This window comes from Oncorhynchus mykiss, chromosome 5, assembly GCF_057628025.1.
Source record: "Oncorhynchus mykiss isolate SJ-2025 chromosome 5, ASM5762802v1, whole genome shotgun sequence".
Lineage (NCBI taxonomy): Eukaryota > Metazoa > Chordata > Actinopteri > Salmoniformes > Salmonidae > Oncorhynchus > Oncorhynchus mykiss.
The window spans coordinates 38,494,463-38,521,799 of NC_143026.1; the positions used below are offsets into that span (position 1 = coordinate 38,494,463).

The 27,337-nt window shown below is 43.6% G+C and overlaps 2 protein-coding genes across 3 annotated transcripts in view; both read left to right on the forward strand.

Moving 5' to 3' along the window:
• Positions 1-27,337, forward strand: part of wdr70 (WD repeat domain 70) — an 85,852-nt gene that overhangs the window by 53,367 nt on the left and 5,148 nt on the right. For both annotated transcript variants that reach the window (XM_021602756.3, XM_090234772.1), the window contains exons 11-16: positions 2,394-2,493; positions 3,139-3,223; positions 3,444-3,582; positions 10,056-10,156; positions 15,961-16,040; positions 24,444-24,560. In XM_021602756.3, the coding sequence (XP_021458431.2) occupies positions 2,394-2,493; positions 3,139-3,223; positions 3,444-3,582; positions 10,056-10,156; positions 15,961-16,040; positions 24,444-24,560 (622 nt within the window). The remainder of the gene's footprint in view (positions 1-2,393; positions 2,494-3,138; positions 3,224-3,443; positions 3,583-10,055; positions 10,157-15,960; positions 16,041-24,443; positions 24,561-27,337) is intronic.
• On the forward strand, positions 20,976-24,120 carry LOC149983267 (uncharacterized). Its single transcript, XM_090234774.1, has one exon. It carries the CDS (start codon positions 22,245-22,247, stop codon positions 22,983-22,985), a length of 741 nt encoding a protein of 246 aa, XP_090090900.1. The 5' UTR covers positions 20,976-22,244; the 3' UTR covers positions 22,986-24,120.

A 27,337-nucleotide genomic window follows, 5' to 3' on the forward strand; every position in this document is an offset into this window, starting at 1 on the left:
TTGACCCAAAATATGACCTTAGTGCTTGGTTTTCACATTCATTACAGCTTGAAAAGCTAATGTACTTTTTCTGGTATGCAAAATGAATTATTTGTAGGCTAAAAAGAGTGCTGGGCTTCCAGATATTGTCCCGGTCATACCTCTCTCTGTGTTGAGATTTTTCCCCTGTTGTTCATTTAACATTCTAAACTTTTGAACATGAAAAAAACAAACATATACAAGTGAAGCTTTTAGCAATCACTCTTCAAAAACCATTTGCCCCAGAGGATATGAGATACTTGAGAGATAAAAGAAAATAAGTAGTTGAGGCCAAATGGTAGAGAGGACTGGAATAGATGGAGAGAGACGTTGAGTGATAAAACGCAGTGAGTGGATGATGTGTGTGTTATCTGAAGCTGAAAGTATACAGCAGCGTTCTATTTCTTTCCCAGCTTAATGACTTCCCTCCACTTACTATGGTGCTTATGACCCTGTTCCCTCGCTCGTCAATACAGCACCACCTGTTTCATTCCTCTGTCTCCTTTTCTGACAATATTGCTCTTTCTTTCTCTAGCTCTCTTATCTTTTCCCTCTACTTTATCCCACCATCCCTCCATTTCAAATTCCTTCTCTCGCTCTCTGACTGAAATTCCTTTGTTGCTATATTTAATTTACCATTGATGTGTTTGGTTATCGTTTAGAGTTGAAGGTTTACATACATAAATCCAGGTTGTGTATGTTTGAGTGCTGGGAAGTCCTTTTCGTCAGTACTGAAAGCTGTCTGGTTGTGATTTATGTGGGTAGTCTGGTTGTACTCAGCACAGGTAAAGCCGAGATTCGCTATGATATACAGTAATTAAGCAATAAGGCCCTAGGAGGTGTGGTATATGGCCAATATACCACAGCTAAGGAGTGCCTGGATACAGCCCTTAGCCGTGGTATATTGACCATATACCACAAACCCCAGAGGTGCCTTAATGCTATTATAAACTGGTTACCAACATTATTAGAACAGCACAAAGTACTATTTTGTCATACCCATGGTACCCGATCTGATAAACCAACATTCAGGACTCCAACCACCCAGTTTATAATATATCATTCTATTCTGGTAATCTACTTTTTTTTTTTTTTTACTCTGTGTGTGCTGGGTTTTGCAAATGTGTTCCTCCTCCGTGTTGTTTCTCATCGGTCTGAGTGGCTTTGGTTTAGTGCTGTGGAGCAAAAGCTATAACTCTCCTTGCCATTCCATCCTGAAGGCACATTGGGGCAATGCCAATAGTCTAGACCTGTGGACCTTGACACACAGCGCCTCTGCCGCAACAGGAGCTGATGCAGTGGAGCACACAGGAACCACGTTGGATGGGAGGCTATCTTGGATTGCTGCAGTCTGCTTCAGCGTGGACATGATTAGGGAGCTGAGATGAATGTTGGTGGATGAACTTGACTTCACATGGCCGCTTGTCAGTCTGATTGGCTTTTATCTAAACAATCTGTATCTTAAATGTACTACACGTCAACCCCCCCCCCCCCCCCCCGAGACTCATAAACAGCTTTTCAATAGATGATCTATAAAAGCACTACTCAAAGTGAAATTCTGTTGTATCAGCTTTTTTAACCAGTGAGGGCATTTTAGCCAGCATTAGCACTGTCAGGCCGTTTGAGAGCCCTCAATAGATTTGACACTGGGCTGAAAAATCATGTGGCTTCCATGGTGCGAGTGGCACGTGTTGATCACGTCACATGCTGCAATGTCAACCATGTTTTCGTTTTAGTATTGATATGTCTGTGCAAATGTATGACGCCCCTGACACATGGTGTTTACAGTGTTATTGACGTCACTATGACTGACCCCAGTCACATGTAAAGTCTTGTAAGCTTTCCAACCTAAATGCCTTAAAAGGGTTAGGACAAAGTGGTTTATCTGCTATGTATTGTGGTGTGGGACATACGTCTTGAGTTATGATTATGTGTTTCGGATTTAAATCGAGAAAAATAAAAGACTAGTAGTCGGGCAGCTCAGCTTGCCAAGGTAAACCCCCAGAGTCTAAAATCACACACTGTGTCTGTACCGTCTGCAAAGGTCTGAGCGTATCGTACAACATGGTGGTTTTGAGGGTACGGTGTTTTAGGAGCAAATTGAAACCGTATGTTGTCTTGAAGAGATGGAGCATGAATAAGTCTTTATGTTACTGGAGTGGTAAGAGTTCAACATCCGTTGGTGACAGAAAACTTCTAGAAGAACGTTTAGAAGTTCACCAAAGGTGATTGACAGTCTACGGAACATGCATTTGCTACAGCACTTCCGCCACTGAGACGATGTCCTGGGATGTTCGGTCTGATACGATGTCTATGTGAATGTTGGGTCACCTTTACTTGTCATACCTTTTGACCTCTATCCTCTTCACCCTCAGGTCCACACCAAGTTCCACTGTCGCCAGGCCCACGCCCCAGGAACAGACACCTCCTGTCTCACCTTCTCCTACGACGGGACAACACTGGCCTCTCGAGGAGGTGGGATCTATCAGCCTGCCTCACTACTTACCCATTTCCTCCTTACTACAGTACACCACCAGTATAACATGGACATCAGTGTTGCCTGACTGTGCGTTCAACAACACTGTACTGTAGCTCTGTGCCTGTGTGTGTATACATTGGAGCTAGTCCCTCTGCCCCAGCCCTGACCCCATGCTTTCAGGGGAGATGTCATGTCTGAACACGCATCCACAAGTCTGTTGTTTCAGCGGGGAAAGAGCTCATCTCTTCCCCAAAGTGCAAATAAAGACAGCCAGTCTGTCACCATCAGCGAAGCTGTGCAGCACACATGCAGATCTTCCATACACAGAAGCAGAGGGGTTTCCTCCGTCTTGGCGTGTGTTCTGTTCTAGCCGTACGTCCCTCTGAGTGGGCTGTATGCTTGGCCCGAGATGCCTCAGCCTTAGATCATGCCTGTGTTGACTCTCTCATCAGGGTGCCAGTGTTCCTTAACCATTATAGTTCCCCGTAAGGTCACTGTTGCGTTAAGAACGAACGGTATTTTACTGTACATGACTGACCAGACTGTGTGACCTATGGTAAGTAACACAGGAGAGAGTTGTACATCAGTGCACCGTGAAATAATTACAATACCTCTTGAATAACTTCCATTTTCTCTGCCAGGTGATGACACTCTAAAGACCTGGGACATCCGTAACTTCAAGAAGCCTCTGAATGTGGCTACAGGGCTTTCCGCCTTCTTCTCCATGTGAGTACTCCTGTCGTTATTCCCTTGATTAATCATTGGTGATTTGAACACTCTATATGGGATTTCCTGTGATTACTTTAATATAACTGGTTGGTACTACCTACATGTGCAGGGTACAGTTCCTGAGAACAACTGAAGGACATGACTTAAAAATAAAAAATAAATGTGCTTGTCTAGTATCAGCTGGCTGAAGTGTGGTGTGTGACTGTGTCCCGAACAGGACAGACTGCTGTTTCAGCCCTGATGACAAGCTGCTGGTGACGGGGACGTCGGTGAAGAAGGACGAGGGCAACGGGAAGCTGGTGTTCTTTGACAGAGCCTCCTTCCAGAAGGTTTATGAGATAGATGTCACCAACGCGGTGAGAAACATTATTTAACTCTGACTGCAACACTAAAAACATTCATTTATGTAGATTGCAACAGAGGCAGTATTGCAGACTTACCTAGAAAGTCCCTGAAATGTCATTTCCTCTCAGGATTTGGGGTTTGTCCTTGTGTTCCATCTTAAAACTCTCCTACATCAGTGTAAGCTCTCATTTGGGCAGGAAATAAGTCTTGTCTGTTCAGATTAAGGGGTTTAAGGTAATTTCCCATTTAACCCAAGATTAATTATCCCCAGCAGGGGTTAGAGCTACTTTACAACCACTACTGTGACTGTACAGGCAGGATAGGAGGGTTATCCTGGGGAATAGTGCACACTGCTGAACTCTATTAGTAAGTTCTGATACTGTAGATACTGCTGAACTCTATTAGTACGTTCTGATACTGTAGATACTGCTGAACTCTTAGTAAGTTCTGATACTGTAGATACTCCTGAACTATATTAGTAAGTTCTGATACTGTAGATACTGCTGAACTATATTAGTAAGTTCTGATACTGTAGATACTCCTGAACTATATTAGTAAGTTCTGATACTGTGGATACTGCTGAACTCTTAGTAAGTTCTGATACTGTAGATACTCCTGAACTCTTAGTACGTTCTGATACTGTAGATACTGCTGAACTCTTAGTAAGTTCTGATACTGTAGATACTCCTGAACTCTTAGTAAGTTCTGATACTGTAGATACTGCTGGACTCTTAGTATGTTCTGATACTGTAGATACTGCTGAACTCTATTAGTAAGTTCTGATACTGTAGATACTGCTGAACTCTTAGTAAGTTCTGATACTGTAGATACTCCTGAACTATATTAGTAAGTTCTGATACTGTATATACTGCTGAACTCTTAGTAAGTTCTGATACTGTAGATACTGCTGAACTCTCTTAGTAAGTTATGATACTGTAGATACTGCTGAACTCTCTTAGTAAGTTATGATACTGTAGATACTGCTGAACTCTTAGTAAGTTATGATACTGTAGATACTGCTGAACTCTTAGTAAGTTCTGATACTGCTGAACGCTAAACTTAATCCCTCAGGCCTGGTGTCTACTGGTTCTGTCGCCTTGTGTAAGTAGCAGTGAGGGTTTTTTGATGGCCAAGTTCTGTTTTAACAGTCCTGCTGGTTGAAAATTTGTGTTATTATAGAGGCCCACACAGCCCCTCCCCTCCCTGTTGATATGTAGATTTCATTATGAACAATTCATGGAACAAGTGACCTTAAGCTTTGTTTCACCTTTGTATCACGTCATTTAATTCAAGCCATGCATGTGTGTCTGAACATCAGAATTAGCCTACATATATCCTTGCTACATTTCAACAGTGTTAGCCTTTTCTCTTTGAGCATCTGCCTTGAGTTATGGCTGTGGGTCTAAACATGGCCACCTGTGCTATCTCTGAATGAGAGCAGAATACTGATGTTTCCCCCAACTCTGTGGTTTGCCAGTAGCGCGATCATCTTTCAGTGCAGGGACAACTGGAAAACCCAGCTCAACCCATCCAAGCCAGGAGAAAAGAGTCAGGAACACGGTTTGGGGCCGAGCCAAGCCAGGAAAGAGATGCATAATGTAACCCTACTCTCTGCCAATCAACCTCATCAAGTGTTGGCAGAAGATGCTTTTCCAATTGATTCATTAAACATTGGATAGAGAATTAACTGGTCTAACTAGCAAACCATTGTATAGTCCATTCACATACACATATTAATGTACATGTGAAGTAATGTACTCTGCAATCTAGCATGTAGGGAACCTTCTGTACATGCTACTTGTTGCCAAGGCAAAGGGCACGTAGGTGTAAAAATGATCTTCTGGAGATACAGCAGCTCCAGACGCTCTTCTCACTGACACTCCACTGCAGCGTCTGTCTGGCATTAGCTGATCAGAATAGCTCCCTTCACCAGGGTAGATGGGGATCCAGATCAGAAGGCTGCTGTGAGAGAGAGAGAGCTCTGTCTGTGGAGAATTGAAACCACACCGCCAGCCCCAGGTTGAAAGAATGTTCTCTCTGTGTCATGTGGTACAGTAAAGTATGCGCAGCGCAGCTCTTTTTCCATTCTCCTCTCTTCTACCAATCCCTTTCCACCTCTCCTTGCTCTCTCTCTCTCTCCCGCCCACCCCGACCCTCCAGTGGATTTATCAGAGTGTATGTGAAGTCAAAACAGTGAGGTCTGACAGAGGCTAACTCAGTATCCTCTGGTCCAGGCTGGACAGCTAGGTTCTCCTATCCTCTGGGGGTTTACAGTGGTCGCGTTGCACCCTACCTGCCAGCCGGCTGCCGTCTCCTCTCCATGTATGTTTGACAGCCGGCCTGGCACAGCCTACAGAGAGAGAGAGAGACACAACTCTTAAGTGCATGTACCCATGTATATTTAGTACCTACCCCATTCCAAATCAGATAAGCAAAGCTCTGAGGTGTTAAACGTTTGTCTTTGCAGCAGATGTAGTTATTTCTGGGGCGACGTGCACTCGAGGGACCTGCCCAATGAGCTGTTTACTGTGTTTACACCAGCCGTCCCCGCTCTGAGATGGGTTAAGAATTTAAGTGCTGTCTATATGAAGCGACCAGACGGTCGAGTGAAAGGCAGGGCTACCAATCATCTCCGACTAAACAGTCTTCATAACCCTTGGACCAGGGGCATAGGCTGTGCTATGGCGTGGAGGAGTTTTTAGCCTGGGTTAGGTAAATACTCCAGCCACTCTAAGCTTATCTCTGTCGATGACAACGGGCATGAACCAGGTGAGGACTCACAGACTCACTCCAGCTGAGGTACAGTGGGAAATACCTCTGAGATATACCTATCAGTGAGAGTACTGGTGGATGTAGCAGTCCCGGGAACCCTACGGTAGATTCCTCTGGGGAGAAATGGCAAAGACCCCGTGGGTGTAATGGGTATTTATTTCTGGTGGCTGGGTGTTGTGTGTCGGTGAGGCGTTGTCCCAGCCTCACATTCTCATAGTGTGTGTCACATCTGTGTGTTGATGTCTGCACTCGCAACACTTCACTTCTCACACTTGATGGCTCTCGAACAGTAGCCTTCCTCTCCTGCTCTTTGATAGAGATGCTTTCATCTTTAGTGTGAGGAGGGTGGAAGGTTGGCCAATGTCCATGGTGGTTCTCCTCTTTGTGGCTCAGTACATCACTCCTCCACAAGGGCCTATCTGGAGGTCATTCTGATTTCAGTTATGGGGTGCTCAGGCAAATTCGGATACTTTCATAGAGATTTTCCCATTTGATGGCACCAACGCTATATTTCTGTCTGCTGTGGGTAAATAGTCAGCTGTGGCATGGGGAAAAGGGGGGTGATAGTTAGGCTTTGTATGGATGTGTCCTTACAACATTGTGTGGAGTAGGAGTGTAAACAGTGTGGGGAATACTGTAAACACACGGCTCTGAATATCCACATTGGAACCCTCTACTGCTCAGCGAGGCTACCGCATAGCTCTGCTGGCTTGGGCTGGGCCATACCTGGCTGGGCTGAGTCAGTTGGGTTGGATCGGACTTGTTCTGCTGGTCTTGGTTCTGCTGATCTTGCCTGTGTTGGGCTGAGCTCTGCTAGGCTCGGTTCTACTTGGTTCTTGCCTGTGTTGGGATGCTGCTGGGTCAAGTCTCTGAACTGTGATTGAGCTCCACTGGAGTGGAACGGAATTCCTCAATGCTATGCATGTGATGTGATTGATGTGCTCCGGTACCATAGCGACCGTGATAGGCTGTTTTACACACTGCCCATTGATTGTCATTGAAGCATCTCTACAAGGGGCGCTTTGGTTCATTACGCTATACACACACACACACAGTTCTGTCCAGATACGTTTGTGCAGCATGTTTACACATTTCACATTTCTTAAAGTTCTGATTGGGAGCATTTTCTAGATCTTTCTAAATCATCAATTACTTTGCCACATGGTCAGTGGGGTAGATTAACCCTGACATGTCCACTACACTCACTCACCCGTCACCACAGAGCTGCTGGAGGTGCCTCGGGGGTCTGCTAGGCAAGTGTTTGAGGATCTGGGATGTTGTGGTGAGGGGCTGTTTGGCTGACTGTGTTTATGTAAGTGCATGATGTGTAATGCATAGGTATTGTGGGAATAGGTGAGTTCCTAATAGTATGTGTGTGTTTTGGTTGCTGTGTGTTGGTCCCCTTACCAACTGGAGCCCGGTGGGAACCTGAACAGCTGGGCGTTAAGCAGCTTTCAACCAGTCACAGACCCTCCCCACAGCACACCACACCTAGTCCTAACCGTCCCCATCCTGTCCCATCCCCCACTGGGCCACTGATTTCCACATCCACACTAATACTCCATCCATGGTCTCTGCTTGTAGTACTGCCCAGCATCATTCATAAACCATTTTCATGATTTATTTTAATACAAAACGCTATCCTTTGTGAACTAAAAAATCATCATTATTCCTCCCTCTCTGTCACACAGACAGTCATGCATAGAGAAAATTGCACCTCAGTGTGAGCAAGTAGGGCTCTGACGGTCATGGAATTTTGGATGACGGTAATTGGCCAGACAAATGACCACGGTCTATGTACATTGAATACAAATATAAATGCAACATGCAACAATTTCAAAGATTTTACTGAGTTGCAGTTCATATCAGGAAATCAGTCAATTGAACTATATTCATTAGGCCCTAATCTATTGATTTCACGACTGGGGATACAGACATGCATCTGTTGGTCACAGATACCTTATGAAAAAGGTTGGGGTGTGGATCAGAAAACCAGTCAGTATCTTGTGGGACCACCATTTTCCTCACGCAGCGCGACCTCTCCTTCGCATAGAGTTGATCAGGCTGTTGATTGTTGCCTATTGAATGTTGTCCCACTCCTCTTCAATGGCAGTGCGAAGTTGCTGGATGTTGGCAGGAACTGGAACACGCTGTCATACACATTGACCCAAAGCATCCCAAACATGCTCAATGGGTGACATGTCTGGTGAGTATGCAGGCCATGGAAGAACTGGGCCATTTTCCAGGAATTGTGTACAGAACCTTTATCAAGCTGAAACATGAGGTGATGCTGGCGGATGAATGGCACGACAATGGGCCTCAGGATGTCAACAGTATCTCTGTGCATTCAAATTGCCATCGATAAAATGCAATTGTGTTCGTTGTCCGTAGCTTATGCCTGCCCATACCATAACCCCACCGACACCATGCGGCGCTCTGTTCACAACATTGGAATCAGTAAACCGCTCGCCTAAGCAACGCCATACATTCATCCGTGGAGAACACACTTCTCTAGCATGCCAGTGGCCATCGAAGGTGAGCATTTTCCCACTAAAGTTGGTTACGACGCCGAACTGCAGTCATTTTAAGACCCTGGGGAGGACGACGATCCCACAGGTGAAGAAGCCGGATGTGGTGGTTCTGGGCTGGGGTGGTTACATGTGGTCTACGATTGTGAGGCCGGTTGGATGTACTGCCAAATTCTCTAAAACAACGTTGGAGGCGGCTTATGGAAGAGAAATTAACATTCTATTATCTTGCAATAGCACTGGTGGACATTCCTGCAGTCAGCATGCCAATTGTACAAGCCCCCCAAAACGTGAGACATCTGTGGCATTGTGTTGTGTTACAAAATTGCACATTTTAAAGTGGCCTTTTATTGTCCCCAGCACAAGATGCACCTGTGTAATGATATGCAAGTGGAAGGATTATCTTGGCAAAGGAGAAATGCTCACTAACATGGATGTAAACACATTTGTGCAGAAAGTTTGAGAGAAATAAGCTTTTTGTGCGTATGAAACATTTCTGGGGTCTTTTTATTTCAGCTCATGGAACACTTGACATTTTACTGTTATGAAGGATATTTTATTTTCATTGCGGTTTTCGTCTACAACCGTCGGTTACACGGTTGTACGCTAATTGTGCCATCCCTATGCGTGAGAGCAATGCATCCTCTTCCATTCCTCTGTTTTGGCCCCTGTTTTGGCCCCACTGTTACAAATAGGGTCTTCGAGAGAGGGATGAAGAGAGCTCAAAATAGCCTGAGGATTCTGCTCTACATTCAGAAAAATCCCAACGTCCAGCCACTACTGTCCAGCCGCTACTGTGTTAGCTGCCACAAATCTGCTTTGCAACTCTCAGAATTTCAACCTATCAACTGGAAGTCTCTACACACATGCACTCGTAGGTGCTTCATCACTGCTAAACACTTTTGCATACACACAAACACCACACACACACACTCTGGATGAGCGTGGTCACATTTGCCCTTGGCAGCGAGCCATCTGTCATACACAGACTGAAGGATCCAGGCCGCGTCCTGACGACCAAATATAGTCAGCTAATGCAGAGACCACTCCGACAGTTAAAAACCTGCCTGTGTCCGCTCCAGCGGTTATCACTAAGAATGATTTTAATCTCATGTTACAATCGAATGTTCACCATGTTTCTGAAAAGCTCATCTCCTGTCTGTTTCTCTTTGTGTCTTTTTCAGGGTGTGGTGCGGTGTCTCTGGCATCCCAAGCTGAATCAGATTATGGTGGGGACTGGAAACGGACTGGCTAAGGTCTACTACGACCCTGTCAAGAGTCACAGGTACGCTGCGCTGAGAATGCTTACCTTTACGGTAGCTGCGGACGGAAGTTATGTTTTTACATGACGAGTTTTTACTGTACAAACTCCCATTGAGAAATGATAATTGGTCTGAAGTAGTGTTGCACGGTATACTGAAACGTCGGTGCTTTTTTGATACTAGAACATGACAAACGGGTCGGCGCTAGAATTTTTGTTACTTTCCGTAGTTCTGTCATATGTGAAGTCTCACGTCATGTACGGATTGAAAGGATTGAGTCTGTCTAGTAATTTGTCTGAGTCTTCTCAAGGGGGCAGTAGTAAGCTAGCCAGGCTACTTGCGCTTGTGCATGCAGCTGACACAGCGAGAGCCACTTTTGGGAAGCAAGCGAGGGGAGAGAAAATGCCGACAGCATGGCTTCTTCTAACGAAAACATACCTCCATGCCCACAGCTTGTTGACAAAAATGGCTTCTGAAGCGAAATATGGGAATTCTTTCCTTGCAGAGCAGATGAGGGCCAGCCCACCCAAACAACTATGCAAAAAGTGTTACAAAGCCGTCCAGTGCAAGGGAGTTTTAGTTCCAAAACGACTTGAAAATATATATATATTCACACATGACATTTGCATTGTAACGTTATTCTACTAGTAACTACAGTGCCTTCAGAAAGTTTTCACACCCCTTGACTTTTTCCTCATTTTGTTGTTTTACAGCCTGAATTTAAAATGGATTGAATTTATACTTTTTTTCACTGACCTACACACACAAAAAAAGCTGAAATATTCAATCCCTTTCTTATAGCAAGCCTAAATAAGTTCAGGAGTGAAAATGTGCTTAACAAGTCAAATAATAAGTTGCGTGCAATAATAGTGTTTAACAGGATTTTTACCTAATCTCTGTACCCCACACATACAATTATCTTTAAGGTCCCTTAGTCGAGCAGTGAATTTCAAACACAGATTCAACCACAAAGACCAGGGAGGTTTCCAATGCCTCGCAAAGAAGGGCACCTATTGGTAGATGGGTAAAAAAATAAATTTTTAAAAAGCAGACATTGTATATCCCTTTTATTTCACCCTGAGGCCAATGGTGACTTTAAAATAGTTTGTTTAATGGCTGTGATAGGAGAAAACTGAGGGTGGATCAAAACATTGTAGTTACTCCACAATACTAACCTACAAGATATATACAAGATATATACAATAAATATATATTCAAAAACATGCATCCTGTTTGCAACAAGGCACTAACGTAATACTGCAAAAAATTTGGAAAAGCAATTCCTAAATACAAAGTGTTATGTTTGGGGTAAATCCAATACAACACATTACTGAGTACCATTCTCCATATTTTCAATCATAGTGGTGGCTGCATCATGTTATGGGTATGCTTAACGAATTGGGAGTTTTTCAGGATAAAAACTAAATGGAATGGAGCTAAGCACAAGCAAAATCCTATAGGATAATCTGGTTGTCTGCCTTCCACCAGACACTGGGTGATTAATTCACCTTTCAGCAGGACAGTAACCTAAAAGGCCAAATCTACACTGAAGTTGCTTACCAAGAAGACAGTGAATGTTCCTGTGTGGCCGAGTTACATTTTTTACTTAAATCTACTTGAAAATCTATGGCAAGACATGAAAATGGTTGTCTAACAATGATCAACAACCAATTTTACAGAGCTTGAAGAATTTTGAAAAGAATAATGGGCGAATGTTGCACAAACATGTTGCACAATGTTGCACAGTTGCTTTTAGAGACTTACCCAGAAATAGTCACAGCAGTAATCGCTGCCAAAGGTGCTTCTACAACATATTGACTCAAGGGTGTGAATACTTATGCAAATTAGTTATTTCTCTATTTCATTTGCATTTCTTTTTTTTAAATGATGGGATATTGTGTGGAGATGTGTGAGAAAAAACATACACTATCATTCCAAAGTTTGGGGTCACTTAGAAATGTCCTTGTATTTGAAAGAAAATATTTTTTTTAAGTCCATTAAAATAACATCAAATTGATCAGAATTACCGTGTAGACGTTGTTAATGTTGTAAATGACTATTGTAGCTGGAAACAGCAGATTTTTAATGGAATATCTACATAGGCGTACAGAGGCCCATTATCAGCAACCATCACTCCTGTGTTCCAATGGCACGTTTTGTTAGCTAATCCAAGTTTATCATCTTAAAAGGCTAATTGATCATTAGAAATCCCTTTTGCAATTATGTTAGCTGAAAACTGAAACATGCTGGCCAGCAAGGCAGAGTTGCAAAGAAAAAGCCACATCTCAGACTGGCCAATAAAAATAAAAGATCAAAATGGGGAAAAGAACAGACACTGGACAGAGGAAGATTGGAAAAAAGTTTTATGGACAGACGAATCTAAGTTTAAGGTTTTGCGATCACAAAGAAGAACTTTCGTGAGACCCAGAAAAAATTAAAAGATGCTGGAGGAGTTCTTGACGCCATACAGTGCCTTGCGAAAGTATTCGGCCCCCTTGAACTTTGCGACCTTTTGCCACATTTCAGGCTTCAAACATAAAGATATAAAACTGTATTTTTTTGTGAAGAATCAACAACAAGTGGGACACAATCATGAAGTGGAACGACATTTATGAGACTGGGACGGAGATTTGTCTTCCAACAAGACAATGATCCAAAACATAAAGCAAAATCTACAATGGAATGGTTCAAAAATAAACATATCCAGGTGTTAGAATGGCCAAGTCAAAGTCCAGACCTGAATCCAATCGAGAATCTGTGGAAAGAACTGAAAACTGCTGTTCACAAATGCTCTCCATCCAAACTCACTGAGCTCGAGCTGTTTTGCAAGGAGGAATGGGAAAGAATTTCAGTCTCTCAATGTGCAAAACTGATAGAGACATACCCCAAGCGACTTACAGCTGTAATCGCAGCAAAAGGTGGCGCTACAAAGTATTAACTTAAGGGGGCTGAATAATTTTGCACGCCCAAATTTTCAGTTTTTGATTTGTTAAAAAAGTTTGAAATATCCAATAAATGTCATTCCACTTCATGATTGTGTCCCACTTGTTGTTGATTCTTCACAAAAAAATACAGTTTTATATATTTATGTTTGAAGCCTGAAATGTGGCAAAAGGTCGCAAAGTTCAAGGGGGCCGAATACTTTCGCAAGGCACTGTATGTGATGGTCTGGGGGTGCTTTGGTGGTGGTAAAGTGGGAGATTTGTACAGGGTAAAAGGGATCTTGAAGAAGGAGAAGCTATCACTCCACTTTGTAACTCCATGCCATGCCCTGTGGACGGTTGGAGCCAATTTCCTCCTATAACAGGACAATGACCCAAAGCACAGCTCCAAACTGTGCATGAATTATTTAGGGAAGAAGCAGTCAGCAGGTATTCTGCCTATAATGGAGTGGCCAGCACAGTCACCAGATCTCAACACTATTGAGCTGTTGTGGGAGCATGACTTTATGGTACGTAAGAAGTGCCCATCAAGCCAATCCAACTTGTGGGAGGTGCTTCAGGAAACACAGGGTGAAATCTCTTCAGATTACCTCAACAAATTAACAACTAGAATGCCAAAGGTCTGCAAGGCTGTAATTGCTGCAAATGGAGGATTCTTTGACGAAAGCAAAGTTTGAAGTACACAATTATTATTAAAAATCATTATTTATTTCCTTGTCAACGTCTTGACTATTTCCTATTCATTTTGCAACTCATTTCATGTATGTTTTCATTGAAAACAAGGACATTACTAAGTGACCCCAAACTTTTGTGTATATTTAATAGGTTTTGAATTCAGGCTGTAACACAACAAAATGTGGAATAAATCAAGAGGTATGAATACCTTCTAAAGGCACTGTAAATTCAAATTATTTTTGCGTGACAATGACATGAACATATTCAGCATGACATTCATGTGAGCATTATAATATGACAACCCAAAAGTAATGTGAAATGCACTCAACTTATGACAGCAGTATATTTAGGGTACTTTGTTTGTCTGGGCTTGTGGGCTTGCTAGCAGTAGCCACGAGCCCACCAGCAGCCCTGGGTGGAGCATTGCATCCTGGGAGTTAAAATTTACCCTGGGAATCGTAGTATGCTGTGCAAAATTCATTGTATTTCTATGGTAGTTTTTATTGCCAAAGGCCAACAGGGGCCTGGCTACCCCTATCCCAGCAAACACCTCAGCACCCCCTGCAGCAACTTGCCAAAGCCCCCCCCCCCCCCCCGCGCGCTTCTCCTTTACCCAAATCCAGACAGCTGATGTTCTGAAAGAGCTGCAAAATATGGATCCCTACAAATCAGCAGGGCTAGACAATCTAGACTATCTCTTTCTAAAAAATTATCAGCCAAAATTGTTGCAACCCCTATTATTAGCCTATTCAACCTCTCTTAAGTATCGTCTGAGATCCCCAAAGATTGGAAGCTGCCGGGGTCATACCCCTCTTCATAGGAGGAGACAATCTAGAGTCTAGACCCAAGCTGTTATAGACCTATATTCATCCTGCTCTGCCTTTTTGAAAATCTTTGAAAGCCAAGTTAACAAACAGACTCAATGGCCTTGGCTTCTCAAATGACTGCCTCGCCTGGTTCACCAACTACTTCTCAGATAGAGTTCAGTGTGTCAAGTCGGAGGGCCTGTTCTCCCATCCGGACCTCTGGCAGTCTCTATGGGGGTGCCTCAGGGTTCAATTCTTGGGCCGACTCTTTTCTCTGTATATATCAATGACATCGTTCTTGCTGCTGGTGATTCTCTGATCCACCTCTATGCAGACGACACCATTCTGTATACATCTGGCCCTTCTTTGGACACTGTGCTAACAAACCTCCAAACAAACTTCAATGCCATACAACACTCCTTCCGTAGTCTTCAACTGATTTTAAATGCTAGTAAAACTAAGTGCATGCTCTTTTGCTGCCTACACCCTCCCGCCCGACTAACATCACGGGGCGGCAGGGTAGCCTAGTGGTTAGAGCGTTGGACTAGGAACCGGAAGGTTGCAAGTTCAAACCCCCGAGCTGACAATCTGTCGTTCTGCCCCTTCAACGGCAGTTAACCCACTGTTCCTAGGCCGTCATTGAAAATAACTGACTTGCCTAGTTAAATAAAGGTAAAATAAAAAAATCTAATAAACTACTCTGGACGGTTCTGACTTAGAATATGTGGACAACTACAAACACCTAGGTGTCTGGTTAGACTGTGAACTCTCCTTCACATTAAGCATCTCCAATCCAAAATTACATCTAGAATCGGCTTCCTATTTCGATGATGCGATACATAACCCTCCAACACTCTACTCAGCAAACTGGATGTAGTCTATCACAGTGCCATCCGTTTTGTCACCAAAGTATTTGGGTATAATGAATGTAATTTGACCCAACTTCAGCTTAACGTATATCAAATTATATTTTAAAACCGCTTAGATGTACTTTTTAAATGATTTTGTTGTCTGGTATGGTTTTGCAAGATTCTTCTGTTATTTAATACGGTGTTTTATTTTTCAAGCAATTTAATATAGAACGGAAGATATTCTATTTGTTAATTTTGTTCTACAATTTATCAACATATTGTTCAATGTTTAAAAATCGAGTATCATTTTGGTATCGAGTATCATGATATTAAACCTGGTATCAGTATGGAAGTCAATATTCTGGTATCGCGACAACACGTCGGAAGTGGGTTGTCTAGACTCCATCCTGTTAGGAGCAGATCAGAAGAGACTGGCCGGTACTGTATCTAACCTACAGTCACCCACGTTTGAGAACGGTGTATAAAGCTGACCGTGTCTCCCACATAATGAAATATGAACTCTATGGTGTCTCCTCTATCTCTCTGTGTGTAGGGGAGCTAAGCTGTGTGTGGTGAAGAGCAAGAGGAAAGAGAGGCAGGCGGAGACACTGACGCAAGACTACATCATCACACGTAAGTACCTCAGCACACACCTGTGCATTATTTAGTATGAGATCTACAACACACCTACCATATACCATCCATGATCACTTAATTATTTCCTAGCTAGTAGCTCCTTGTAGTCATAACTCAAGTTCAACGGTAGCTGTCGATCCTAACACTGTCATATAGGCATTATAGACCCTCTTTCCCTTAGGTTAAGTCGTTGTGCAAGGCATACAATTTAGTCCCGTTTACGAGGTGGACAATTACCAGAGCAATTTGGCTTAAGTGCCTTTCTCAAGGGTACTACAGCGGTAGGAGCTACCTTGAAACAGCTACAACCATCTGGTCACCAGTGACCTGCTCCCTCCCATATGTTACTGTGTTCCAGGAAGGACAGCCATCCTAGTCTAAAAAGCACTACTCCAGAACACAGAAAGCCACTGCATGATGTGGAGTGGGGGGGGGGCTTGTGAAAGCTTGTTAGACAATCGGAACACTATACACACATACACCAGGGTTTCTGTCAGGAAAATGGAGCGCTGGACATTTGAACGTTCTTCTTACTGAATTCCCATGCACACATTGAAGATGTTAGAAAAACTGTCCACATGTAACTTTTCTCAAACAACAAGACCAGTAACGATCAGCAAAATCACTAGCCTATGTCAATCTACTATTCCCCCATAGTAGAACAGTTGACCTATTCTTTTGGTCAGCTTGTGGAGAAGGATATAGCCTATTCCAAATGAGTAGAACCAGTAGGCCTCGGCTATATATATAAAAAAAATATTAAAAAAACGTTAAAAAGCAATGAGGCTGATGCAACATTTAGCTTAAAATGTTGATAAACTATTATGTCTTCAGTAGGCTAAGCACGAATGTTCGTTGCACATGCTAGCGGTTTCATGTGACAGAGATGAAAATATCCACTAGAAAGAGGGGAGATCTAAAGATGTAAGAACTAGCATGGATTGCTAATATGGCTAGGATTGTGCCTACTGAACGGTGAAAGAAAGTTGATTTGAAAACCAATAGAACATGAGAGAAATAGGCTTTTTTATTTTTATTTCACCTTTATTTAACCAGGTAGGCAAGTTGAGAACAAGTTCTCATTTACAATTGCGACCTGGCCAAGATAAAGCAAAGCAGTTCGACACATACAACGACACAGAGTTACACATGGAGTAAAACAAACATACAGTCAATAATACAGTATAGACAAGTCTATATACGATGTGAGCAAATGAGGTGAGATAAGGGAGGTAAAGGCAAAAAGGCCATGGTGGCAAAGTAGATACAATATAGCAAGTAAAACACTGGAATGGTAGATTTGCAATGGGAGAATGTGCAAAGTAGAAATAAAAATAATGGGGGTGCAAAGGAGCAAAATAAATAAATAAATAAAATACAGTAGGGAAAGAGGTAGTTGTTTGGGCTAAATTATAGGTGGGCTATGTACAGGTGCAGTAATCTGTGAGCTGCTCTGACAGTTGGTGCTTAAAGCTAGTGAGGGAGATAAGTGTTTCCAGTTTCAGAGATTTTTGTAGTTCGTTCCAGTCATTGGCAGCAGAGAACTGGAAGGAGAGGCGGCCAAAGAAAGAATTGGTTTTGGGGGTGACTAGAGAGATATACCTGCTGGAGCGTGTGCTACAGGTGGGAGATGCAATGGTGACCAGCGAGCTGAGATAAGGGGGGACTTTACCTAGCAGGGTCTTGTAGATGACATGGAGCCAGTGGGTTTGGCGACGAGTATGAAGCGAGGGCCAGCCAACGAGAGCGTACAGGTCGCAATGGTGGGTAGTATATGGGGCTTTGGTGACAAAACGGATTGCACTGTGATAGACTGCATCCAATTTGTTGAGTAGGGTATTGGAGGCTATTTTGTAAATGACATCGCCAAAGTCGAGGATTGGTAGGATGGTCAGTTTTACAAGGGTATGTTTGGCAGCATGAGTGAAGGATGCTTTGTTGCGAAATAGGAAGCCAATTCTAGATTTAACTTTGGATTGGAGATGTTTGATATGGGTCTGGAAGGAGAGTTTACAGTCTAACCAGACACCTAAGTATTTGTAGTTGTCCACGTATTCTAAGTCGGAGCCGTCCAGAGTAGTAATGTTGGACAGGCGGGTAGGTACAGGTAGCGATCGGTTGAAGAGCATGCATTTAGTTTTACTTGTATTTAAGAGCAATTGGAGGCCACGGAAGGAGAGTTGTATGGCATTGAAGCTTGCCTGGAGGGTTGTTAACACAGTATCCAAAGAAGGCCCAGAAGTATACAGAATGGTGTCGTCTGCATAGAGGTGGATCAGAGACTCACCAGCAGCAAGAGCGACCTCATTGATGTATACAGAGAAGAGAGTCGGTCCAAGAATTGAACCCTGTGGCACCCCCATAGAGACTGCCAGAGGTCCGGACAGCAGACCCTCCGATTTGACACACTGAACTCTATCAGAGAAGTAGTTGGTGAACCAGGCGAGGCAATCATTTGAGAAACCAAGGCTGTCGAGTCTGCCGATGAGGATGTGGTGATTGACAGAGTCGAAAGCCTTGGCCAGATCAATGAATACGGCTGCACAGTAATGTTTCTTATCGATGGCGGTTAAGATATCATTTAGGACCTTGAGCGTGGCTGAGATGCACCCATGACCAGCTCTGAAACCAGATTGCATAGCAGAGAAGGTATGGTGAGATTCGAAATGGTCGGTAATCTGTTTGTTGACTTGGCTTTCGAAAACCTTAGAAAGGCATGGTAGGATAGATATAGGTCTGTAGCAGTTTGGGTCAAGAGTGTCACCCCCTTTGAAGAGGGGGATGACCGCAGCTGCTTTCCAATCTTTGGGAATCTCAGATGACACGAAAGAGAGGTTGAACAGGCTAGTAATAGGGGTGGCAACAATTTTGGCAGATAATTTTAGAAAGAAAGGGTCCAGATTGTCTAGCCCGGCTGATTTGTAGGGGTCCAGATTTTGCAGCTCTTTCAGAACATCAGCTGAGCAGATTTGGGAGAAGGAGAAATGGGGAAGGCTTGGGCGAGTTGTTGTGGGGGGTGCAGTGCTGTTGACCGGGGTAGGAGTAGCCAGGTGGAAAGCATGGCCAGCCGTAGAAAAATGCTTATTGAAATTCTCAATTATGGTGGATTTATCAGTGGTGACAGTGTTTCCTATCTTCAGTGCAGTGGGCAGCTGGGAGGAGGGGTTCTTATTCTCCATGGACTTTACAGTGTCCCAGAACTTTTTTGAGTTAGTGTTGCAGGAAGCAAATTTCTGCTTGAAAAAGCTAGCCTTGGCTTTTCTAACTCCCTGAGTATAATGGTTTCTAGCTTCCCTGAACAGCTGCATATCACGGGGGCTGTTCGATGCTAATGCAGAACGCCATAGGATGTTTTTTTGTTGGTTAAGGGCAGTCAGGTCTGGGGAGAACCAAGGGCTATATCTATTCCTGGTTCTAAATTTCTTGAATGGGGCATGTTTATTTAAGATGGTTAGGAAGGCATTTTAAAAAAATATCCAGGCATCCTCTACTGACGGGATGAGATCAATATCCTTCCAGGATACCCCGGCCAGGTCGATTAGAAAGGCCTGCTCGCTGAAGTGTTTCAGGGAGCGTTTTACAGTGATGAGTGGAGGTCGTTTGACCGCTGACCCATTACGGATGCAGGCAATGAGGCAGTGATCGCTGAGATCTTGGTTGAAAACAGCAGAGGTGTATTTAGAGGGCAAGTTGGTTAGGATGATATCTATGAGGGTGCCCGTGTTTAAGGCTTTGGGGAGGTACCTGGTAGGTTCATTGATAATTTTTGTGAGGTTGAGGGCATCAAGTTTAGATTGTAGGATGGCTGGGGTGTTAAGCATGTTCCAATTTAGGTCGCCTAGCAGCACAAGCTCTGAAGATAGATGGGGGGCAATCAGTTCACATATGATGTCCAGAGCACAGCTGGGGGCAGAGGGTGGTCTATAGCAGGCGGCAACGGTGAGAGACTTGTTTTTAGAGAGGTGGATTTTTAAAAGTAGAAGTTCAAATTGTTTGGGTACAGACCTCTGCAGGCTATCTTTGCAGTAGATTGCAACACCGCCCCCTTTGGCAGTTCTATCTTGTCTGAAAATGTTGTAGTTTGGAATTAAAATGTCTGAATTTTTGGTGGTCTTCCTAAGCCAGGATTCAGACGCAGCTAGAACATCCGGGTTGGCAGAGTGTGCTAAAGCAGTGAATAGAACAAACTTAGGGAGGAGGCTTCTAATGTTAACATGCATGAAACCAAGGCTATTACGGTTACAGAAGTCGTCAAAAGAGAGCGCCTGGGGAATAGGAGTGGAGCTAGGCACTGCAGGGCCTGGATTCACCTCTACATCGCCAAATGAACAGAGTAGTAGTAGAATAAGGGTGCGGCTAAAAGCAATAAGAATTGGTCGTTTAGAACGTCTGGAACAGAGAGTAAAAGGAGGTTTCTGGGGGCGATAAAATAGCATCAAGGTATAATGTACAGACAAAGGTAAGGTAGGATGTGAATACAGTGGAGGTAAACCTAGGTATTGAGTGATGAAGAGAGAGATATTGTCTCTAGAAACACCATTGAAACCAGGAGATGTCATTGCATGTGTGGGTGGTGGAACTAATAGGTTGGATAAGGTATAATGAGCAGGACTAGAGGCTCTACAGTGAAATAAGCCAATAAACACTAACCAGAACAGCAATGGACAAGGCATATTGACATGAAGGAGAGGCATGCTCAGTCGAGTGATCAAAAGGGTCCAGTGAGTGGAGAGGTTGGTTGGGGGTCACGGCGATTTAGACAGCTAAATCGGTAGCAAGCTAGCATACGATGGAGGTCTGTTATTAGCCAACTCTTGCGTTCCGTCAGTAGATTAGTGGGTTTCCGTGTGGTAGAGGGGATGAATCCAAATCACACAACAACAACAAAAATAAAAACAATAGATATAGTTATAGAGGCCCAAGAAGAAAAATAAATCAATAAATAAAAATAAAATAAAAATTGTCCGATTGTCTATTCAGATAGCAGCCGATAAGATAGCCAACGGCTAGCAGGCCGCAGATGAGCGCCCAGGCAACGTTGCGCCGGAGGAGCCAGCCGGACAGTTCCCTCGGGTAGACAACGTCGGCAGTCTAGCCGTGAAGGCCCGGTGGGGCTCCGCGTAGGCAGCAAAACGGGTCCGGATAGGTGACTGCAGCCCAGGAGTGATTGATGGAACTCTTCAGCTGGCTAGCTCCGGAACAATTGATGTTAGCTCCGGAATCGACGAAAGCCGATAGTCACACGGATAGCAGCTAGCTAGCTGCGAGATCCAGGAATGGACGTCCAGAGCCAGCGGCCGAAATCCAGGGGCATGGAGAGAAAAATTGGTCCGATATGTTCCGCTCCGAACCGCGCTGCGCTGCACCGCGCCGTACAAAACTGGCAATAGATTCTCGAGCCAAAGGACAGCCGATGACCACAAACCGTGGTCAGCTGAGTACCAACGATTAGCCAGTAAATAAGCTAACTAGCTTCTGAACTAGCCCCTGAACCAGCTTCAGAGTAGCTTCTGAACCAGCTTCTGGCTAACTCCCGGCTAGCCTCTGGCTAATTTCTGGCTAGCCTCTCGAAGGATCACAGATCTGAGGTAAATAATACTTTTTTATATAAATATAAATTGGTGAAACGGATTGCAGGAGAGTGTTCTGAAGATGAGTTTTTGGAAAATTAAAAATGTATGTGAAAAAGAAGTTGTAAATATATATATATACGGGACACGACAGGACGAGGACAAAAATACGTCTGAACTGCTATGCCATCTTGGGAGAGTGGCTACTGGTTTCAATGACATATGGACGTCTTTATGAAACAATAGGCTACTGGTTTCAATGTCATATGGAAGTCTTTATGAAACAATAGGCTACTGGTTTCAATGTCATATGGAAGTCTTTTATAAAAGGATTGCCGGCACAGACATGGTCGAATTTTGGCTAGGGCACTTTGAAGGTAAGGTAAGACATGCCTCATAATATGTAGTAAAATGTTCAGGTTTCAAACAAGTATGTTTTCAAAATCCATACTGCCTTTAGATCATTGCAAAATGCTGTGTGACATGCTGATGAAGCCTGCCTTCTGTTGCCTATCCATTTGAATGGCGAATGGAAGCGTGCATCAATTACAAGTTGAGGAATAACAATAGTAGCTTATTTTAGGCATAGCCATCAAAACAGTTTTTAACACTCATCTAAAATTGTTGAGCAATGATTGGGCTTATAAAGCACACATTTCACTCCAGCAGCAATGAAGAGCTGTTTGAGGAGCTTAGCAGCAACGAAGAGCTGTTTGAGGAGCTTAGCAGCAACAAAGAGCTGTTTGAGGAGCTTAGCAGCAACGAAGAGCTGTTTGAGGAGCTTAGCAGCAATGAAGAGCTGTTTGAGGAGCTTAGCAGTTACGAAGAGCTGTTTGAGGAGCTTAGCAGCAACAAAGAGCTGTTTGAGGAGCTTAGCAGCAACGAAGAGCTGTTTGAGGAGCTTAGCAGTTACGAAGAGCTGTTTGAGGAGCTTAGCAGCAACGAAGAGCTGTTTGAGGAGCTTAGCAGCAGGGAAGAGCTGTTTGAGGAGCTTAGCAGCAGGGAAGAGCTGTTTGAGGAGCTTAGCAGCAGCGAAGAGCTGTTTGAGGAGCTTAGCAGCAACGAAGAGCTGTTTGAGGAGCTTAGCAGCAGCAAAGAGCTGTTTGAGGAGCTTAGCAGCAGGGAAGAGCTGTTTGAGGAGCTTAGCAGCAGGGAAGAGCTGTTTGAGGAGCTTAGCAGCAACGAAGAGCTGTTTGAGGAGCTTAGCGGCAACGAAGAGCTGTTTGAGGAGCTTAGCGGCAGCGAAGAGCTGTTTGAGGAGCTTAGCGGCAACGAAGAGCTGTTTGAGGAGCTTAGCGGCAACGAAGAGCTGTTTGAGGAGCTTAGCAGCAGCGAAGAGCTGTTTGACAGATTTTCCGCTCAAAGGCTGTAACGCTGTGCGCATATGATAAATAAGATGCATACCGAATGTACACACACCCCATTTTTAATTCCACAAAATTATGCAAATGAACCTATAGACAGATAAGCATGACATGTCAAATGTATTTCCATCGACTGGGATTTCCATTAATGAATAGGTAAAAAACAGCATTGTTTAGCAATGGATTTTTTTTCCTTCTCCCAGAAAATTGGCCGGCGGCAAATTTATTTATCTGCTTTTCAAACTTTTATCATCCACAAGCCGTCTATTACCAGCTAACGGAAACCCTGACACACACACACACACACACAGCTTTCAGAGGCAGGCAGCATCAGCGAGTTTTGCCATTAGCTGATGGCGTGGGGTGAGAGTGAGTGAACAGACAGCCACAGGGCATGATGCCACGCGTCAGCCACAGTCAGCCACCAGGGCTCCAGTCACGCCAGGGACAGCCACCTCGTCCACCCCCGGCAGCGTGATACCCCCGCTAACACACACACACACTCCCGTATCATACTCCCACTCACCCCTCTCCTGAATCAACACACTCCCCCCTCCCTACAACCCACCACACTTGACCATTCTTTAACCCAGCCAGTCTGTCATTTCCACACGAATCACTCAGCTGCACGGTGCATGGACGACGTGTGGCTCTCTCAACCTCATACAGAAGACTCTCTCACTCCCACTGAGGTAATGGGTGAACAGTAACTGGAGGACAAGACACCTGGCTGTGCCGTGATAGACTAGGAGGGAAACACAGCTTATTGTTTAGGTGACAGAACCCTTCTCTAATATCCATCATGTGATTTCACCGCCACCCCGACAAGCTGAGAGACTATTGGCTGGTGTCTGATGGCCGCGGTCGCTGAGTGACGCACTTGTGCCCTAGTGCTGGAAAATTAGAGGGGACAGGAAGCGTGGTGATGGCCCATTGAGAAAAGAGTGGAAATCTGTTAACAGTAACCTTTTTGCTTAATGTAGCATGGAGGAGAAGAATTAACACTGAGCAGTGACAACAGGGGCTCCTGAATGGAAAATCACTTCATCTAGCCCACTCTGTGTCCCTTTGTAACCCCTGAGGAAACACACACACATACACACACACGGGTACTTACTCAGCTATACAAGCGTACACATACTGTTGGGGACACGCAATAACTCAGGTGTAGACATAGAATACACACTTACTGTAAAGTGCCCAAGACATGCATTGTGGTGGTGTTCAGCAAACTGAAATATAAATATAAACACGGACGTGATAGTGTTGGTGTCCAACAAGGCAGTAGGCAGAGTGCTATAGACCTCACTAGAGGTCACTTGGTGTGTTTGGCTTTTACGCTATGCTCTGCACTTAGGCTTGTTGAAGTGTTTGTTAATGTATGCGTTTTCTACTCGTTTTCTGTTTCTCCCCCCTCTCTCTCTCTCTCGCGCTCTCATATTTTATAATTTCTTCTCTCCCGCCAGCCCATGCTCTTCCCATGTTCCGCGAGGCCCGGCAGCGCAGCACTAAGAAACAGCTGGAAAAAGACAGACTGGACCCAATGAAGTCCCACAAGCCTGAACCCCCTGTCACTGGACCAGGTAACGTTACGCGGAAAATTCCACTACATACACACATATATATTATACAGTGCCTTAAAGTATTCACACCCCTTTACTTGTTCGCATTTTGTTGTGATAATGCCTGAATTTAAAATGGATTACATTTAGATTTTGTGTCACTGATCTACACACAATACCCCATAATGTCAACGTGGCATTTTGTTTGTAGAACATTTTAGAAATGAATACAAAATGTAAAGCTTAAATGTCTTGAGTAAATAAGTATTCAACCACTCTGTTATGGCACACCTAAATAAGTTCAGGAGTAAAAAATGTGCTTAACAAATCACATAATAAGTTGCATGGACTCATTTCATGTGCAGTAATAGAGGGTAACGTGATTTTTGAATGACTACACCATCTCTGTACCCCACAAATATAATTATCTGTAAGATCCGTCAATCGAGTGGTGAATTTCAATCACAGATTCAACCACAAAGACCAGGGAGGTTTTCTAATGCCTCACAAAGGGCACATATTGGTAGATGGGGTTAAAAAAAAAAGGGAAAAAGCAGACCTTGAATATCCCTTTGAGCATGGTGAAGTTATTAATTATACTTTGGATTGTGTATCAATACACCCAGTCACTACAATGATACAGGCGTCATTCTTAACTCAGTTGCCGGAGTGGAAGGAAACCACTCAGGGATTTTACCTCGAGGCCAATGGTGACTTATAAACAGTTAGAGTTTAATGGTTGTTATATGAGAACTGAGGATGGCTCAACAACATTGTAGTTACTCCACAATACTAACCTAAATAACAGAGTGAAAAGTAGAAAACCTGTACAGAATACAAATATTCCAAAACGTGCATCTCGTTTGCAAAAATGCACTTAATTAATACTGCAAGAAATGTGGCAAAGAAATGCACTTTTTGTTCTGAATACAAAGTGTTACGTTTGGAGCAAACACAACACATCAATGAGTACTTTTCTTCATATTTTCAAGCATGGTGGTGGCTGGATCATGTTATGGGTATGCTTTTCATCAGCAAGCATAAGAAATAAACTAAATACAGCTATGAGCACAGGCAAAATCCTAGAGAAAAACCTGGTTCAGTCTTCTTTCCATCAGACACTGGGAGACTAATTCACCTTTCAGCAGGACAATAACCTAATAATAACCTAAGCCGTCATTGTAAATAAGAATTTGTTCTTAACTGACTTGCCTAATTAAATAAAGGTGTAATATATATACACACACACACACACACACACACACACACACACACACACACACACAGTTGATGTCGGAAGTTTACATACATTTAGGTTGGAGTCATTAAAACTAGTTTTTCAACCATTCCACAAATTTCTTGTTAACAAACTATAGTTTTGGCAAGTCGGTTAGGACATCTACTTCGTGCATGACACAAGTCATTTTACCAACACTTGTTTACAGACAGATTTTTTCACTTATAATTCACTGTATCCCAATTCCAGTGGGTCAGAGGTTTACATGCACTAAGCTGACATTTAGAGACTTTCCCAAATAGACTCACAGCTGTAATCACAGCCTTAAGGTGCTTGTACAAATTATTGACAGGGGTGTGAAAACTTATATTTTTGTATTTCATTTTCAATAAATGTACAAAAAATAAAAACATGTTTGTCATTATGAGGTTACCTGAGATGGCGGTTTCCACCATCGTAAACACACCAAATGATGGAATTTCTTGTGGGAGACTGGTGTCACATCGTTCCAGACACTTAGAGAATCTTTGCCAAGGCTCATTGAAACTGTTCTAGCTCGTTGTGGTCCAACGCCCTATTAAGACACTTTATGTTGGGGGTTTCCTTTATTTTGGCAGTTATGTACCACTACATATGTCTACTGTTATTAATGTTACACAACCAATAACGCCACTATAGCTGTCTACTAGTGTTATTACTGGTGGTAGGAACACTTCTTACCCAAGGCAGGTGCATCCAGGGGCTTGACTGTTGGAAGTGTTTTCCTCTTGAAATGAATTGACTCTATCATTCTTTGCTTACCAGACGGCAGACACATTCATCCAAAGCCACTCATACACTACATTATATTTTCTACAGTAATACAGCAGCAGTTTGGGGTCACACAGCAGTATAGATTTTCACGCTGTGACAAATACTTTTCACTCTAAGCCCCTGTGGGATTTTCACTCCTAACACGTTTGGCCACTGTGTCATTTCCCTAACTGCCTAGTCATACTGCTGCACTAAGTTGAACTTCTATGTCCACGCTGCATACAGTCAACCTCTACGCTCTACCTGACCCTCCCTAAATAAGCTGAGGTGCGGGCACAACCTTTCTTGACTAAATGTCTGTTTAGCTGTGATGCTATGAGAAAGTTTACACCCCAGTTTTCCTCTTGAAACGTCCCATATCTTCTTCCTCGAGACGGAGAAAGTGGAAGAAAGAGGTAGAGAGAGAATGACTTGTTGGCTAATTCACTGTCATTTGTTTATCATCCTGATTAACCTACCTTTTAAAAGTACTGTGCAATGTTTGGGATTTTGGCTGGTTGCTTGCAAGAGGACCTCCTTCAACCCTCCCCTAACAGCTACCTCTGACACCAACCCACTGAGACAGGATATCACTGGAGTCTCCTCTTTCAGCTGGGCCTCACTGTGTGTGTGTGTGCCAGTCCATGTTTAAACACAACATAAATACCCTCTTACGGAGATGAGGATGTTTTTCCCAACGTTCTCATGTGTGTATGTTTTGGCGCAAGAGGAATGTGTTTCCTTGCATGTCACTAAATTTGTGGTCGAC